Source organism: Cupressus sempervirens, chromosome 11, assembly GCF_028749045.1.
Source record: "Cupressus sempervirens isolate cs-2001-9-10 chromosome 11, ASM2874904v1, whole genome shotgun sequence".
Lineage (NCBI taxonomy): Eukaryota > Viridiplantae > Streptophyta > Pinopsida > Cupressales > Cupressaceae > Cupressus > Cupressus sempervirens.
In genome coordinates, this window is record NC_143128.1 from 167,809,031 (window position 1) to 167,826,907 (window position 17,877).

The following is a 17,877-nucleotide window of genomic DNA, read 5'->3' on the forward strand; positions in this document are numbered from 1 at the left end:
AAAGAACACTTTGAAGCCTGGAAATTCAGAATCTTAATGATTTTTGAAGAGAACAATATAAAATAGTTCGTTGATGGAGCATCCAAACAACCCCCAGTTGAACCTCACAAATCCATATGGAGCAATGGAAATAGAAAAGCTATACAAAGTTACAAACCATCTTGGATGGAGTTAAAAATGATATCGTCCCTATGCTTACAAAACATCAAACTACCTTTGATATGATGAATGCATTACGAAATGCCTATGAAGTAAACAATGCAACCAGGGTTCTTGCACTAAAAAGGCAATTGAATCACATTCAGATAAAGAAAGGAGAATCGATAAGTTCTTACTTCTTAAGAGTTGCCGGCATTAGAGATGAATTATCAAGCATAGGAACCATCATTAATGACACAGAATTAACGCTTATGGCTATTGATGGATTGCCAGATTCATGGAAAACATTCGCACAAGGAATAAGTGCCAGAGATCAGCTTTCGGACTTTAACAGAGTCAAGAATGATTGTCTTCAAGAGGAATCTAGAAAACTAAAGAAAGGAGGGAAACCAAAAGTAAAAGATGAAGAGCTTCACATTCTTAATGCAAACTCTTATAAGGGTAAGAAGAAGCATTTCAAGAAGGAAAAAGGAAATCAAAATAACAAAAAGCCCAAGAAAGATCTATCTAAAATAAAGTGTTTCAAATGTGAAAAATTTGGACATTATAGATCTAATTGTCCTGAAAATTCCAAACAAGCAGCAAATTGTACAAATGTCATTAGAGAAGAAGATACTTATGATCCTGAGAATCGTGTTTTGTATTCCTCTCTATCAAATGAAATTTCAAATAAAGCATGGGTAATTGATAGTGGATCTTCTAGACATATAACAAGATACAAAGAAACTCTAGATTCTTTATCAAAGAAGGTTGACGGTGAAATTACCATTGGTGATAACTCAACACACTCCGTCGAAGGAATTGGAAATTGTACTTCGAAACTAAAATCAAGAAATACTCTTCTTCTTAAAGGTGTACTCTATGTACCAGGGATTAAAAGAAACCTAATCTCCATTACAACACTTGAAGATGATGGACACAATGTTGCATTCATGGATGGAAAAGTATTAATTTGGGCTAAGAACTCTTCCATCAAGAAAGCAAAGTTAATTGGTCAAAGAAAGGGATATTTGTATGAATTGAATACAAGATCTAGTCGATCCATTCAAGCCCTAATTCACGAAGCTGAAGATTCAAACGAAATATGGTACAGAAGATTAGGGCATCTAAATTTTAAAACCTTATCAACTATAGAAAAGATGGTTACTGGATTACCCAAATTAAATAAAGATTACCCTAGTATTTGCAAGGGGTGTGCTCTGGGTAAAAGCACCAGAAGTCCCTATCATAATAGCACTAGGAAAACAAATAATGTACTAAAATTAATTCATTCAGATTTATGTGGACCTATGTCCGTTCCTTCTCTTGAAGGATTCTGGTATTATATCTTGTTCATAGATGACTTCTTTAGGAAAACATGGATTTATTTCTTAAAATACAAGGAATCAAAAGAAATCCTACAAAGATTTGAAGAATTCAAAGCATTAACTGAAAAATTTTCAGGACATAAAATTAAAACCCTTAGAACAGATAACAAAGAAGAATATACTTCAGACTTGTTTAAAAGGTTTTTGTAAAGAATCAAGGATCAAGAGGGAGTACATTGTTCCTTATAACCCAAAACAAAACAGGGTAGCTGAAAGAAAGAATAGGACAATTATAGAAGCTGCTAGGGCTATGATTTTTGACCAAAATCTAGAATACTATCTTTGGGCAGAAGCCTCTTGTACTGCTGTATATATTCAAAACAGAAGCCCTCACTCCTATCTTAAAGATAAAACCCCTGAAGAAGTATTTACTAAATTAAAACCCAATATAAGTCATCTTAGAATTTTTGGATGTCCTGTATATATTGATGTTCCAAAAGAAAAGAGAACCAAGTTAGAACCCTCTGGGAGGAAAGGTATCTTTGTAGAGTATAGTGAAACTTCTAAAGCATATAAAATTTTCATACCTGAATAGAAAACTATTGAACTTAGAAGAGATGTAATCTTTGAGGAAGATCTTGCATTCAAAAGAGCCATAAGTTCTGATGAACCTTCTCCTTTATCGAGTTCTGGAAGAAATAGTGAATCTGGATCCCAGAGGGAGAACTTAGAAGAGATTGAAGATGAAATTCAAAATATGAACCTTGAAAAAAATTCAAAAAAAAGACCACTTTGGGATATAAAAATAGTTGAAGCAGCTCAAGACTTTGCTGCACCTTCAGGAATAGTCAAAGAAAGCCTAAAAGAATCTCTAGTTATACAACAAACATGAGTGATTTATCCAAAACAGAGCCAACCAATCTTTCTAATACTATTAAACATTCAACCTGAAAAGAAGCTATGACAGAAGAATAAAAATGATGTTTGGGAAATTGTTCCAAGATCTAAAGGAAAATCTGTTGTTTCTTCCAAGTGAATATTTAAAATAAAGCATGATGTTGATGGTAGTATTGAGAAATATAAAATCAGATTTGCAGCAAGAGGATTTTCCTCAGAAAGAAGGAATTGATTATGAAGAAACCTTTGCTCATGTTGGAGATATACCTTCGTACAAATAGTCTTAGCAATTGTCGCATCAAAGGGATGGAAGGTACATCAGATGGATGTAAAAACAACATTCCTAAATGAAAAAATTTCAGAAGAAGTCTATCCGGAGCAACCGGAAGGATTTGAAACCCATGATCCTAACACATTTGTTTGCAAGCTCAAAAAAGCTCTCTATGGGCTTAAACAGGCTCCCAGGGCCTGGTATGAAAGGATTGATAAATATCTCACTGCCTAAGATTCTCCAAGAATGAAGCCCATCCAAACTTATATTATAAAAGAGATAAAGATGATATGATAATTCTAATGTTGTATGTTGATGATTTATTAATCACAAGTGATGATCATCTTATAGATCAGTGCAAGAAAGATCTAACTAGAGAATTTGAGATGAGAGACTTGGGGCTTCTCCGTTACTTCCTAGGATTAGAAGTACGATAGAATTCTGACAGTATCATACTTAATCAAGGAAAGTACACATCAGATATCTTGAAGAGATTTGGAATGTGGAATTACAAATCTATGTCTTCTCCAATGGAAACTAATTTACATAAAGAAGTAGCTGCAGAATCACCCTCCATAGATTCTGCTCCCTACAGACAAATGATTGGGTCCCTTATGTACTTAGTAAATATAAGACCTGATATTTGCTATGCTATTAATGCCTTAATTCAGTTTATGTGTGAACCGAAGGAGATTCACCTAGTTGTTGTTAAACACATTATGAGATACTTACAAGGCACTCTTAATTATGGACTCAAATGTGAGAAAGTTGCTTTAGATTTGCATGGATTCACCGATTCAAATTGGGGTGGAAGTGTTAAAGACAGGAAAAGCACTTCAGGATGCTATTTCAATTTAGGATCAGCAATGATATCTTGGATATGCAAAAAGCAGTCTTCAATAGCTCAGAACTCCACAGAAGCCAAATACACTGCAGCAGCAATGGCCTCTCATGAAGCAGTCTGGCTGAGGAAGTTACTTGTAGGATTATTTGGGCAAGCCATAAATTCTACGATTATTCATTGTGATAATCAGAGTTCCATCAAGCTCTCAATGAATCCAGTTTTCCATGACAAGTCCAAGCATATTGAAATTCCTTGCCATTATGTAAGAGATATGGTAGACAAGAATTCTGTAAAATTGGAATACATTTGCACTGCAGATCAAACAGTAGACATACTCACCAAACCTCTATCTAGAGTGAAGATAGAACATTTCAGGAAGAGACTTGGTATGGTTGAGTTGTAATCCATTTGTACTCTCTTGATTATTAATAAAATAATTTTATTTTGTCAGGCTATTGACTATTATGGGCTCCACCATTTGTATTCATTATTTTAAGAGGTGACGATCTCTGAAAATAATGAACCCTCATATAAAACATTATGAGAGGTGACGATTTCTTAGATAATGTGCTAAACAGTAGAGATCTACTGTAAGATCTAGATGAGTTCAAGATAATATTGTGATGTTGACATTACTATGTTCATGGGTCACAAATTGGATAAAGGAATAATCTTAGTATTCTCTAGGTTTATCCTGTATTCTGGTAGATCTTAAAACTCAGGATCGTGTTGTGATATGGAAATACCAGTTTCTATGAAATCATAACTTGGATAAATGAAGAGATTACACTTTAGATTTATCCTGTATAATATCACTATCACTAGTGGCAGTGATTTGTCATATCACAGGTTTAAGTAATACGACTTTGTATCATGTGTTCTACGATACCACATAAGAGACAGACAAATATAGAGTATTAATTCTTGCTTACTCATCTTTATTGATGATTGCTAGATATAATATCTCTCTGTAAGATTATCAGGTTAAGAGGGAGTGTTAAAATTCTAACCAAAATAGTCCTACAGGTCTAACAATACAAATCGTACCTCCTCTTATTGATAATATATCCAATGACTGGCACTTTATATATATATACAGGTGCCAAGTGAGGAAGGGTTATGTCCCTTGAGGGACATACCCTTTATAAAGGATATATAAGTGAATTGTAAATGCAGATTATAGGACACACAATACACAGCAGTTTGCTCCTATATGCATCTTACTTCCAGCAAATACTAAGTCTGAGATATTCTAATTTTCAGATTGATAATAAGGGAATTGGATCTGCACTCAAGATAAGTTATAACTTCATCAAACAATCTGAATATTCATAATATTTAGAAGACCATTCTCAGCTATTCAAAACTGAACTAAAAGTTTGATCCAAAGGACAAAGAATTAGTATAATCTTTACAGTAAAGGCAGATTTAAGGAAAAATTCTACTTATTTTTAGAGGTGAAGACTGATTTAAAGGCAGATTCTATTCCTTGTTCTTACTTGATTCGTTTCCCTTATGTTCTTCTTGCACTCATCATCCACCACTTCATCATTCCATTGATAGGCTGAAGTTGGGAGATATAAGTGTAGATTTCATTATAGGACACTTGGAGAGGCAGAAATAAGCTAGACCACCCTAAGATTAAAGTTGGGGGATATAAGTGTAGTCCATCCTAGGGTAACAAAGAGGCAGAAATAAGTATAGTCCCACCACTAGGTTGAAGGTTGGAGATAAATAAGTGTACAGATAGGACTTGGCGAGGCAAAAATAAGCTAGATTCCATCAATAGAAAAGGGTTGGAGATTGATAAGTGTAGTCCATATCATTTAGAACGAAAGGGCAGAAATAAATGTTTAGGATGGTAGATGTTAGTGCAAGCAAAAACCCAAAGGGAACGAATACCAAAAAGGACAAAGAAGACATGATGCCTAAGACCACCTTCTTCTTGAAAGTGAGGCGAATAAGTGATACCAATATCGGCACGATGAACATGATACAGTTAAAAGATAGATTGAAAGAAGGACAATCCCCCATGGCAAAGAAGATCTACAAGAGCAGAATTGTTTACATAGCGGCTTTCCCTCCTCCCTTGCCTTGTCCAGAATTGGTAATGAAGTGTCCATTCCGGTTTGATATTGTTACCAAGACCATCATTTTTTATGAAGGGAAGAGAGTGTTAACCAACATCGGCAGACAAGTGGTCGAAGAAGCATTTAATATTCCCCAATATAAAAGCATGACAGTGGTAATGATGGATTAGGTGGCTAAGTTATTTCACGATAATCAAGAGGTTTATTTCATTCATCTAAAGCAGAATTGGTTAGGGAGTTACCAAGTTGTCAAGGCTCACCAAGTTAGATTTCAAATCAGCGTATGGCGATCTCATTGTGCTTCTGAACCGAATCATGAGCATGGCTCAAGGTATGCAATTCAAGAACTGGATGTATTTCTTTATTGGTGAAATTGAAATTGGAAAGAGAAGATTTGATGGGGCTAGGATTATAAGTGAAAATATAGAGTTGCTACTTAGGAGAGTGCAAAATCAAAGGCAATTCTATATGGGGTCCTATCTTTTCTATTTGATTGCGAGACTATATGAAAATCCTGAACTCAAGGCATTAGGAGTGATTGGCCATGGGTCGAGGCAATGTATGGTGCATGAGTGCTTTCCACAACTTCAGTTGCACAACACCAAAGATTATTAAATGTTTTATGACGCCTTTGCCATGAAGACAGTAAGGATATTACAAGGGACACCTGCTCGAAGGCTATCAATGGGAGCGGAAGCAAAAGTTAAAAAGTATGGGAGTTGGCTCATCCAATTTCCGCAATTTACATATATTAGAGTAGCAAAAAGTACAGTTTGTCCCAAGAGACTTCCAAGGTGCCCACCCAAAAAGGTAGTTTTGATGGAGTTGGCTAGGCAACTTGAGCATTATGACAAAATGATGAAACTTAAAGGTGAGACAAGGATTACGTTCTCATTTGGAATAGGCAATGATACTTGCCCCAATCCTGTCGCCTTTGCAACTGTGGAGAAAGAGTTGAATGGTATCATGTAGGATGGTATAGAGTAAGACAAGGATTCGATCCTAATGGTCTTATCAAGGCATCTCACAGAAATACATTCAAGCATATTCCTACTATAGAAGATTTTTGGGAAGCTAGCTTTCTCAAGGTTGTCAGTGAGCATGATGAAGGCAATCAGATGGAGAGGCCTTGATATCCCCGATCAATTGGAAGATGATGAAAATGTGCTAAGAGGAGATTATGATACAGTGTATGAGATTGTAGCTCAGGAGTATGAGATAGCAGAGCATAACTTGGGAAGAATCACGAATGACATGGAATGTGAGGAGATCCAGGAAGGCATGGTTTCAATTAGAGAAAGGTTGAGGAAGGCAAACGAAAGGATTGAAAAGTTGGATGCCAAAAACAGGTATTGGAGAGATTGTCAACCTATCCAACAATTGCACCAGGCAGCCCTTCCTCAAGATAGTGGGAGCAACACAGAAGAGATATTGGCTCAATTCCACGAAGTCAAGGATTGGATCCATGATACAATTCAAGATGGACGAAATTTCTTACCTTCCTTTGTCTCGACATTCAAGGCATTAGTGGCTATTAAAGATAATTTCAGAACAGTTGAAGGTAAGTGGACGGATTTCCTTCCAATCAAAGACTTAGCCATTCCCAAGCTACAAGCATTTATCGAGTTACCAGAGAAATATTTGGAAAGAGCCAAGTCGGTAGATGAGGGAGGAATGAGTACAGTGGAGTCTTGGTTTGTTGCCTTGACCATTAGATTGAGGATACTTGAAGAGATACGGAATGAGATTGCACAACACAGCTCAAGTGTTGACAATTCCATTTCAACCATGTTGAGCGATGTTGGAGTTGCACTTGACTTTGAAGATATCAGAGAGGAGAACGTCAATGAGATAGAGTTTGGATCAAGATTGGATGAGTTGGGAAAGGTTGCCATCAAGAAGAAACATTTGGGCACCCTTGCCTCCCTCAATGCCTTTATCGGATATGCGAAAGAATATGAGAAGGATCATGAGAAAACACTGCAAGCAGCAAGCAACATGATGAATTCAACTGAGCTCAAGATAAAGCATACACTTTGCCCTCCCATGAAGGAAACAACATTATAGCCAAGTTCATCACTTTGGCTAAAAAGATGAAAGAAAAGGATAGAACTATATTAGAAGATCATTTGATGTAAGCCCAAGTGGCAATTTCTCCTCCTTCTTGGGTAGGATAGGCGTCTGATTCTGATTGGCTACCATTTTGGTGCCTTCTCATTGGTTGCCACTTTTCCTTTTTTTTCATTGGTCCATTGATGAGGTGGTGTCTTCTCATTGGCCGATGGGGTGGCAATGCTAATTAGGATTTCTAGAATCCAATCTGGATCGTTGATTTTGCCTCTTAATCTCTACTGTTGGTTATAATTTTGACCTCTATATAAGGCCATTTGCTCTCATTTGTAAAGGGTTGAAGAAAATTGTTGCTAAGATAATACCAAAATTGTTTCTCTTTATCATTGTTGTGACTTGCATGGTGATTAAGAACATTTGGTGTTATTGCATGGTTTCTACTTCCAATGGTTAAAGTTAGATTCTTTGAGTTGTTAAAGTAGATTTCATTTCAAAAAAGTTGTTAAGAGTAAGCGTAGATGGATAGTTGCATGGTGATATTAGTGGATGTTTGATAGGGATCTATAACTATGCCACTAGCATCCTAGAGGCTTGTTAGGAACCCTTGCATGTTAATCTAGTCTTTTTCCCTTGAATCATTGCATCTATGGAGGTAGAGCCGCTGGTAAGCTTTCATCAGATTCGATCCCCGTCCATTTGCTAATCTTTCCATTCATAGGAGTAGGAATAGAGCAGCAAGTAGTTTAGTAATTGGAGTTCATTCTTAGAAAGTTAGAAAAGGAGAAACACCATTGGTAGACACACCCTCGTCATCACCACCATCAACATCATTTGGTGCTCACATACTTCACAAAGCTAGATTCATCACCATCACACAAAAAGTCCAAGTTATCCTTAAATGAACAAAGTAAGGCCACCTGCGTGATTACCAGCAAATCACATTGATATAATTGAGTTAGTATCCACAGGTGTAAGGAACATTGGAGTTATTCTCATGTCTTCGTGAGTATTTACTTTTCAAGAGAGGGAATGAGTGTCTAATATTCCATATCAAGTATTCAATCGCTATATGTTATGTAGTGGTACAAAACTGACATCAACACTATGTTGCTTTACTATTAGCATGGTGATATATGGACATTTTTGATGTTGCATATATATACAAACACATGCACATTTTTTAAAAAAAATTGTTTTTGTACAAATGAACCCAAGGGCCAAAACGAATCCAAACCCAACCCCAAAAATATTTGGACGAATTTTGAACCCACATCCATACCAAAATCTGAACCTGCAACTTAGCTTGAAAAGCAATCAGCGATTCAAAGAAAGAACTACGACACATAGAAGCAAGGAATAATGTTAGTTGCAGATTTTATTTTGAAATTAGATTGACCATTAAAGGAGGGTATTAGAGTTAAATCTTTCTATTTCTGAGCAGATCTATTTCTATTTCCAATGGTCAATCCTTTTCTATGTTTCCATAGTCTCTCTCTATTCAACATGGAAACTCTCTTTCCATTTTTCTTTAGAATGTCCCTATTTCCTCTCTTAGTTCGTTATAAAATAGTATTGTGTATACTTATACATACATATATATATATATATATATATATATATATATATATATATATATATATATATATATATATATATATATCATTTATGATCTTTGTTTACTAACACACATTATTGTGTAGATTTATTTTTATTTCCAATGGTCAATCCTTTTCTATGTTTCCATATTCTCTCTCTATTCAACATGGAAACTCTCTTTATGTTTCTCTTCAGAATGTCCCTATTTCCTCTCTTAGTTCGTTATAAAACATTATTGTGTATACTTATATATATAGATCATTTATGATCTTTGTTTACTAACACATTCATTATTTTATCATAATATCAGCAGTAGCAAAATGTTTTGCAGAGTTTGTGACCAAAAGACATCAGTTAGATGATGAATATTACAAAAAGGTATTAGAATATTATAATGATTCTTTAATGGTCATCTTAGTCTTTAGTTTATTAGGTAATTTTTATTTTCATCTTTAGTTCACAATTGTTTCTTTTTAAACATTATCTTTGTAAATCTTTATAATGAGCATTCATCTCCTCTGTTTACATCAACAACAACAATTTAGCATAACATGTGATTTCTCAAAAGACCTTATATCCCTTGGTATTTAATCATTGCAACTCTTCAATCTTATAAGATATTTAATGAAGACTGTATACAACCATCCACCATCATCAGAAGAGAACAGAAAAGACATTAATAATATATATATATATATATATACCCGTGATCTAGTATACATTTCATTGCGGACTTGTGAATGCTGTAATATGAATTTAATGTGCAAAATATGATGTATGATTTTTGTCTGCTGCAACTAGCCATGGTGGGAGAAATGAGGGGGTTGCAGGTGGGAAACAATGATGAGGTCACCTTCTAAGCATGCCACCCCATGGCATATGACTAACAAGACCTATTGTGAATGTTCCTAACAACCTATATCATGGTGAGCAAAGCATAGATAAGTGTTGTTGGAGGCTTGTGACCACTTCAGCATGCAAGACAAAACACTTAATATTCTATAATGAAACACCAAATATCAAATTCTCTCTTGAATAGGGAAGCTTAGATGCTAAACAATGTATATGATTGTGTGATCAACAAAGCCAACCTCAAGCTTCCTTTTTACTATGGATTTAACTCAGTTGTATTAATGTGATTTGCTAGTAATCACTTGGGGACTAAAGCTATTCATTCAATGGACTTAATCTTTGTAAATGTGAATGATGATGTTGATGTTTTGTAGCTTCAGTTGGATAACTACTAGTGAATAGATATATATATATATCGTCATTTTATTAATCACCTAATAATGAATAGACATGTCCCATGAAGGGACCCGTCTCTCCTCGTCTCATCCTCAATATAAATGCAAGAAAGATCGCTACATTTGAAAAAGACTGAATTTTACAGGCAGTGCTCTTACATGTACAGCAATCCTAAAAATAACATAAACACATTCAGACCTGCATAACTTTCACAAATGATTAAAGTAAAACATTTCCTTTGGTGGGCACCTAGGCAGCAACCTAATTAAGGTTTTCACCAAGTTATATGATTTTTAAATGATGTAATAAAAAATTCTGAAATTTATTCTCTTGCTGGAAACCCAAGTTCTGTGACAGTGTAACTTGCAGTATTTTGGCCATAGCTTGAACAAAAATTAATATCACTCGAATCTAAATCAATTGCATTTGATTCTTGAGACATAACACTAACTTTTCCAACCATTTACAAGCCTATCATGTTTCGTGCAAGTCTATACAAAGCAAAAATCAGACTGATCTAAGAAAAATTGCCATAATAATTGTCGAAACAAGGATTTTCCATCAAACCTCTTGGAGCGTGTACATTAATTCATTCATGTCAACAAACATTCCAAGCACTTATCCAATGAAAATTATATGCAATTTAGCAAAATACCTAATGTCCTCTTTCAAAAAAACTTATAAAAATTTCCACTTTGACACCTATAACTCAAATAAAAACATGAGAAAAGTCCTCACAAGGCCTTCATGGTCTTTGAGACCTTATTGAGCTCAACAAACCAAAAAATAAGGCTGGGAAACAAGCCCTAACCTTCAACAAACCAAGCATACCTAAAACAATTAAATTTGCATTTTAGAAGGAAAACCAAAATTTGAATTGCTAAACCTATTTACATAACTTGATCCACTGGAAATGATCCCAACCGATCCTTCAAGGCCCACATTGACTAAACAAAAGACTGGTTAACGACAAAATCCGCATCAATGCACCACTAAAGTGATGCTTTGCATCATTCATGGACCCACACAATGGGATACATGACATTGGAATAAGCCTTAAAATACATCATAATTGTTAGGATTTGACAAATCAAGAAAAATATACAAATAAACAGTTAAATGAAAAAACAAAAGAAGAAAAATGTAAGAACACAAATAACACACAGATTTAGCGTGGTTCACCCAAAACCTAGGCTAGGTCCACCTACACAGTCATCCAACCATTCTTATTATCCAGTGATTACAGTACAAACCCCTACAGCTCAATACCACCGCAAGAACAACCTATCTCATTATACATCGCATTTTTTTACAATCCCTAACCCTAAGCTATCTTATATAATATTCTCGTTTTAGGGTTACAATATGCCTATCTAAATAAGGCACGATAAAATAGGAGCAAAAATTTAAGAATTATGAAGTATGTACAGTACTTCTCTGATCAGTCACCACAAACTAACAATAATATTCATAAATAACTAGTAAGCCATACAATAGAGATACATCATTTATAAGAAGATAACTCAAACTTGTTATAAAAAAATTGAATGGAAAGGTGCTATGAATAGGCATAAAGAAGCTGTGAGCAAGGAAAAGTGGGAGATAAGAGCATCGATTGTAAGTGAGAATAAAGAAGTAAGATGTAAGATATAAAAATGGATGAAGCATGAAGAATGAATCATAAGGTATCTAATAGCATTATATATAGAATAAGATAGCACGAACCATGAGGAAAGTACAAAGACAACATATGACTATGAACCATTGAAATATACAAATATCTGATCTTATGCACAAATGCATGTGTATAATTTCTTTAAATCTGGTTTGTACTTGTGTATCTAAATTAACCCTTTTTACCGTACACACCAGAGTATTCTACGCAGAAACAGAGAATAAAACTTTGGACTCTGTTTGAGGCCTTTTTATCGATAATGTTGACACTTCCCTACCTCATTCAAAAGCATTTGGCTATGTCCACTGATATTTATAGAAATTGTGTGCTAATTGTTTTTTTTAACCAACTCAAATGACTGATTCCACTAAAACAATAATATACCCTAGATCACTAATTATAAATCTGATTTCTTTAAAAACATATTCATTAAATGGTAAAGACATTCTTACCTGACATCGATACTCCCTTCTATTAACAAACATTTGAGAAACATTAATGCAATATGATAGCATTCCAGCAACATTGTCACTCTTTAGGATTGCCTCTTCTAACCTATCAAGCCTTCGGCACTCCAAGGAAATTCCCAGTGCCTGCTGGAACTTGCCCTCACGAATGCATCTGCAATGGTTTTATTTTAAGGCAAACAATGGTTTTATGCTATAAACACTCGCAGACATTTAAAGATAAATAAATGAGTATCTACAATTTTGCTTATAGTACATACTTGTTGAGCATTCTTTCTACTATTGACTCTAGTCTAGGGTCTATCTCCACTGACTCTTTACTTGATTCTGATGCTTGTGTACGAAGAGTGGCATATTCGTCTATGGCTTTAGCTGAAATGTAAATTTGAAAAACAAACCATAAAATATCAAACAGAGGAACATCCGATAATGTCATCTCTATTCACTTGAAGATAAGAAAACAAAAATCACAAGAAAAAAATCAAATAACATAATGCTTATTATAATATTATTTTAAAAACAAAAGCTTCAATGGGCTATAAACCAGCACTACTTACCAAGTAAGGCATGTACATAATCAGAATCCTCTGATACATTAAGCAAGGATCCAGCACCTAAGGCATATGATAATGAATCATTGAGCTCACCCAGGTAATAGAAAACCTGCAATAGTCCAACAGAAGCAAAAAAAAAAAGAATATGATATAAGAGAGAAACCATAAAAAGCTATTCATCAACAAAAACACAATTAACATAGACAATTCAAAATATCAACCTTTGATGCAACCAAGGCAGCCAGTTTCCGTTCACCAAAATCTTCATCTTCATATAAGCTTTCTCTGAAAGAATAAATTAAATGATACACAGTCAACCACACAAAAATGATACGAGTATAAAAACAATATACGGTGTATCTCTGAGCTCTGACAAGTAAAAGGCATATTATGGCAGAAACATAAGTGGGCCATTCCATTTTAAAATATGAATATTATACCCATCTTACTAACCATGTAAATAATGGGAAAAATTCGTTTAGGCGAAAAGATAATAGTTCCACAATCAGCAATACATGGGAAAAATTAATTCTGCAGTACACAACCAAAGTGGAATATATCACAATAATCTTTGAAATTTTGAAGAACTTCAAAGTATATAAAAAACAAATTCTACATCTTATATATTTATTGCTAATTCATGATCGAGTTGGATTTCAATTTGTAACAGAATAATAAAAGATACTGCTTAGAATGAGGCACATGAATTCCTATGAGCAACTTTACTTGATGTTTATGGATATCTAAGTCACAAGGTTTGAGTTTGAATTCGAATGCGACAACCATGAAGTTTGGATGAAGTTCGTGAGGTCAAAAAAATTCGAAAAAATTCGACATAAAATTCGCCATATATATATATATATATATATATATATATATATATAGTTATAGTAATTGTAATTATAGTAAATTTATGAATAATAATAGCTGAACATACAAAATATTAATATTTAATAAAATACATAAACAAAATATACATGAAACATTAATGTTTTCCTAATAAAAAGATTTTTAAAAAATATTTTGCTATTGATAAAAGAAAAATATAAATACATAACCAAAAATATATATTAAATATTAATTTTTTTCTAATATAAATATATATATATATATATATTTTACTATTGATAAAGAAATAAAAAACACATATATAATAATAACAATATAAACTACATTATAATAGCAATATAAACAAAATTATTAGCCGATAGGAAACATCAAATGAAATAAAAAGTTCAGAAATGACGACGGGGGCTTGTTCATCGCTGCTGAAGATCCAAAACCTAGGAAAAAATATTCGTTTAAGTCCAAATAAAACGGAAGAGTAATCGCAGAGTACAGTCAATGGCGGGTTCGGGAGGAAATCCGTGAAACCACCCTCTTTCCTATCTGTGCGACGGCTAAAACCCTCGCTCTTTCCCATTCACATGTCAGACAAAGTAGCCGACAGTGAGAAAATTTAAAGTAGACCAAATACAGTTGTTTTAACACGAATTTGTTACGAATTTTATCGAACTTTTTTAAACCCCTAAATATGCGACGGATTTCGAACTTCATCATTGAAGTTCGCCGAACCCTGTGACTTAGATGGATATTATTTGGTAGCAAGGAGGAAGATGTCATATGCTTATGTATGCATTGTATGCGTACGAGTGCTTTGGGCCAATTTACCAATGATTGATATGTATAAGATGCTTCCCTTGATTTTTATGTTATTACCTACGACATGTTTTTCTTTTAAGAACTTCATATACTCAAGGGATGTCTACGAAAATATATAAGCGAACAGACTTTCATGCATGCTCACATGTGCGATATGTATGCTCTTTTGTACTCCTCTTAGTGTTAATGCATTGTTTGGTTTCGATTTCATAAGACTCTTACTATTTTATATACTATGCATGTGTGTGTGTGCGTGTTGTGTATTTAGTAAGACATCAAGACAATGCCTCTTCCTAGTGGGGAAGAGTGTCACATCTCAACTTTGATTCTCTTTGACTTTGACTGCTTATTAACCTTATATGACACCTATTAATATGCATTATGAAAGTTAGATAAGATAAGATAAATTTATTAATCTCCAACAAGATACCAACATGGGTCTAAGGGACTAAAAGTTTACAAGCAATGGAAACCACCCATAGCATGGACAGCAAATGATGCCCACAAAAGAAAGTAACAAAGCAACAAAGAAGCAAAGGAAGATGTCAAAGGCAAGACTCAGGGTCCTTCCTTGGCCAATAGAAGTCCACCACCAAAGGATAAGGAACAAGACGACCAAGGGTCCCGAAATGTCTCTAAATACTATCGGATGAGAAGTGTCATTGTCTGGTGAGTCTAGAACATATTAATGATTTAATAATTACATGATTAGAATATTTTTGACAATTACATGATCAAATCAAAATATGAGAATGTGTTTATTTGAAAGTATAATTACATGATAATAAATTGTGGGATATAAAATGAATTGATATTATTCAATGTAGAAGTAATTTGAGAGTTAGCAAAGTGGTTGGCAAGGAGTTGAAGGCAAGAATGTGGCCCAAGTAGAGGTAGTTAACGTTTTGGCAGTGGTTGTTTTGATGCATATATATCACTCACTTAGGTAAACGATCTTATATGTTTTATTGAATCCTAACCCTATCTACATGTTGTGATTATGTGTCTTTTTTTAAAAAGCATAGCTGTTGTAGTGACGGATACGAAAATTAATTATTTTTTTTTAATGTCAATACATCTTTGTTTGAGTAATTAGGAGTACTTGTTATGTTTTCATACTACTATAGCATTCAAAATAAAGAAATAATTAAAAATGTTTTCATGGTTATACCAATTAGATTATCACCATATTGCTAAGAAAAATAGTTGTCTTTAAAGTATTAATTTGTTGGAAAAAATCATCATTTTTAATTGCTATTTCCCAAAAATAAAATAAATAAATGTATTGATAAATAATTGGGATGCAAATACTAATAGGTTAATATATAAATATTGTACATATATATATAAAGAAAATACATGAATAAAGGGAAAAGAATATCATACTTTTCTCACTTAATGAATATTCTATCACAATTCTAGTCTTTATGAATATTCTAGCATGCCTCTCTCATTTCAAAAGAATTTGTAATATCCCGATATTCTACCAATTTTTCTCATAGACAAATTTCAGCACATAATAGATAACCCATGCAAACCAAACCAGTAATATAAACCAGCAAACAAACCAATAAATGCTCATTAAAGTACTCGGTTTAATACAACTTCAGACTGGTTATTGTATTATAAGCTAGCAATACAACAATAATTTCTCATATAGAAAAAACTCAAAAACTCTCTTGTAATATTATAATATTCAGCAATACAATAGCATGCATAGAAAAGCCAATCTTATAAACAGCAACAACAGTCAGATTGGAAACACTGTCTTGAATCCACTGCAGTGATGAATCAAGGTTGCATCCAATCCACTAGAAATGACCTAAAGCTTTGCGTCCTCAAGTCTAAAATGGAAGATATAAACTCTCCCAATGTTTCTCCAAGAGAAACTCAAAGTCTCCAAACAAACAATAAACCAAGCATGCAAATGAAACCATCTCTCCTCTTTTTAAGGCCCAATGTCATGACTTTTCAGCTTCCCCTACCCTGTCTCCTTGTCTTCTTACCATTTTGTCTCTTATTAATGCCCCTTTAATATTAACATGACCCTTTTATTAATCTGCATTAAGCTCCCATAAGCCAAATTAAATAGTTCATAAATTTAACATTAGTTTTTAACTTTTTTCTAATATTCCAAAAAGGGGGCATTACAGTAATTCCACCTTGAAATTGCTTGTCCTCAAGCAATCATGAATCCTATAACTATCTCGACATACCATATAAATCTACCAAAAGCTCTGCAACCAAATTTGGAAGTAATAAGATAACATCCTCTCATACTAAGAAGCAAGGGGTACAAGTGCAACTAATCTATATCCATAGGATACATGGATCCCATTTCAACCTGAAAATTACTGCTGTACCCATTTGTTGTGCTCCTTTGATGAAAATTGCTCCAGGCCTAAAACTGTAGGGCAAAATTAATCCACCAAAGCCCTAGTCCAACTAACAACTACAAGCATTAGATGCTTCTCCAATTACATGAAAGCACCACCTCGTGGTCCAATTAGAACAACACAACACTTTGCTTGACCAATCAGAAAATACATTGGTCGAAAGCTTTATGTGGACTCCACAAGTACACTTGTCATGATCTGATTGAATGTTCCCAAACACGTGCAACTAGAGCCTTTTGATTGGTTGAATATGAGTAGGCGCTACCTCAGCATGCTTATCTCATAGACTTGACCAATTCTTTGATGATGAGAAAATATTTTCAGTTATAATGACGTATTCCCAAATTGTTTCACCTTCAATTTTTTTCCATCTTCTAAAATTCTTGTCATGGCAATTGTTAGAACTTGCTTGTACTTGAAATTTTAGTGCCTCTGTAACAACCAGTTTTCCCGAGTCTTAATTAACAATTAACATACTCAAAGAAATACAGCTATTACTTCGTTTCATAGGAAGCCAATTATATCAGTCATGTTCACGTGAAAAGGGATTGATGGTTAAAAACAATGAAAAAAAAAATTCTTAACTAAGAACTTAAAACACCATCAATGAATTTACTATAGAAATTAAAATCTATATACCT

At 34.0% G+C, this 17,877-nt stretch overlaps 1 protein-coding gene across 1 annotated transcript in view; it reads right to left on the reverse strand.

The window, feature by feature from the left end:
* The window catches only part of LOC149528709 (26S proteasome non-ATPase regulatory subunit 1 homolog A-like), a 51,236-nt gene that overhangs the window by 12,966 nt on the left and 20,393 nt on the right, over window positions 1-17,877 (reverse strand). The window contains exons 2-5 of the mRNA XM_089811537.1: window positions 13,400-13,463; window positions 13,182-13,287; window positions 12,885-12,996; window positions 12,610-12,778 (exon numbers count right to left, since the gene is read on the reverse strand). Coding sequence (XP_089667663.1) covers window positions 12,610-12,778; window positions 12,885-12,996; window positions 13,182-13,287; window positions 13,400-13,463 — 451 coding nt within the window. The remainder of the gene's footprint in view (window positions 1-12,609; window positions 12,779-12,884; window positions 12,997-13,181; window positions 13,288-13,399; window positions 13,464-17,877) is intronic.